General features: G+C 50.4%; 1 protein-coding gene and 1 long non-coding RNA gene across 2 annotated transcripts in view; one reads left to right on the top strand and one right to left on the bottom strand.

Annotated features, from left to right (window-relative positions):
* gch1 (GTP cyclohydrolase 1) overlaps nucleotides 1–980 on the bottom strand; it is a 35522-nt gene extending 34542 nt beyond the window's left edge. Inside the window, exon 1 of the mRNA XM_032512451.1 lies at nucleotides 491–980. Coding sequence (XP_032368342.1) covers nucleotides 491–851 — 361 coding nt within the window. The 5' untranslated portion in view covers nucleotides 852–980. The remainder of the gene's footprint in view (nucleotides 1–490) is intronic.
* LOC116687289 (uncharacterized) overlaps nucleotides 1–1265 on the top strand; it is a 6518-nt gene that overhangs the window by 3556 nt on the left and 1697 nt on the right. Inside the window, exon 2 of the long non-coding RNA XR_004331502.1 lies at nucleotides 1066–1067. This is a non-coding gene — a long non-coding RNA (uncharacterized LOC116687289). The remainder of the gene's footprint in view (nucleotides 1–1065; nucleotides 1068–1265) is intronic.

Raw genomic sequence — 1265 nt, 5'->3', positions numbered from 1 at the left:
GGGGGGGGGGGGAGATGCCTTTATCTATATGTTGTATACGGGAGGTGTAATGTATGTTTTGTATCTGTTTACTACGTATTCGTTTTGTATGCACACTACTGCAAGAGCTACTGAACAGATTTTCATTGTATACAACGACAATTAAATATATCTATAATAATAGGCCTTCATTATTTTATTAACTTATGTGTAAAATCTTAATGGAGGAGAAAGTACAATATTCCCTACTGAAAAGTACAAGGGAAGGGTAATGAGAGGAAATACTCAAGTAGAGGTAGCTACTGCTTCTAGTACAGTATTTGAGTAAATATAGCCTACTTATATTCCCTCAGATCGTTTATAAAGTCTTAATTTCTTATCATCTAGACTTCCATCAGCCTATAAAAGGAGTAAAGTGAGTTTGTGATGACTCTCCTCTACCTGACACCTGTTGACCGCAGGACAAATCCCAACAGCCTCTGAGCGGCTTTGAGGATTTACAGAAACTCACCGATAATTTTCTCCTGGTAGCCCTTGGTGAAGAACTGCATGGCGGTGGCTGCCCTCCAGGGGGTTTTGAGGAGCCCCTGCCGCTGGGGGTCCTCCCCGAGCCCCCGCAGGATGGTGGTGTAAGCTGCGGCCAGGGACGGCAGGCTCATCTCGTTGTCCTCCACGCTCCTGGTGCGCTCCTCCCTCCAGCTCTCCATCACGGGCCGGTGGGAGCCGGACTCCGCGCCCGGAGGCTGGGCGGCAGCGGCGCGTGCGGGGCTGCCGGCCGACCGCTTCACCATCCCGTCAAAGTGTCCGTTCAGCACGGAGCCGCTCTCTCTCTTCTCGTTTGAGGTGTACTGTGTCTGCTTGGAGTGCTCCATCACTACTTCTTTTGTCTTTACTCTCGGTTTCCTGCCTGCTGAGAACTTGTTGGGTCAGTTCTTGCTTCTCTTTGATGGCTCACTCCTGTTTTTGGTTAAAGTGCACGCTTCTCCCGCAGCCCTGGCATCCCCAGGCTTTATAACAGCAGCGTAATCCAGGGAGAGCTCCCATTGGCTGGCCGGCTCCCGGGGGCGGGGCCTACATCCCTTTCAGCAGTGGTGGAAAAGGTAAAGTTATGAACGCTACTGTAAAGTTAGGAGAGGTTATTTAAGACTTTAGGAAGTTAGGATGCTTTTCTTAAAGGAGCACGCACTGTTAGTTGAAATAGGGATTATCACAGTCTCCCCTAGCCGGGGATGGGGGGGGGGGGCAGCGCATTTTTTGTCTCAGTCCGGTGCAACACCGGCAGCACC

Source organism: Etheostoma spectabile, chromosome 1 (genome assembly GCF_008692095.1).
Source record: "Etheostoma spectabile isolate EspeVRDwgs_2016 chromosome 1, UIUC_Espe_1.0, whole genome shotgun sequence".
NCBI lineage: Eukaryota > Metazoa > Chordata > Actinopteri > Perciformes > Percidae > Etheostoma > Etheostoma spectabile.
The sequence above is the reverse complement of the archived record's forward strand: the minus strand, read 5'-3'. Positions and strand labels throughout refer to the sequence as shown.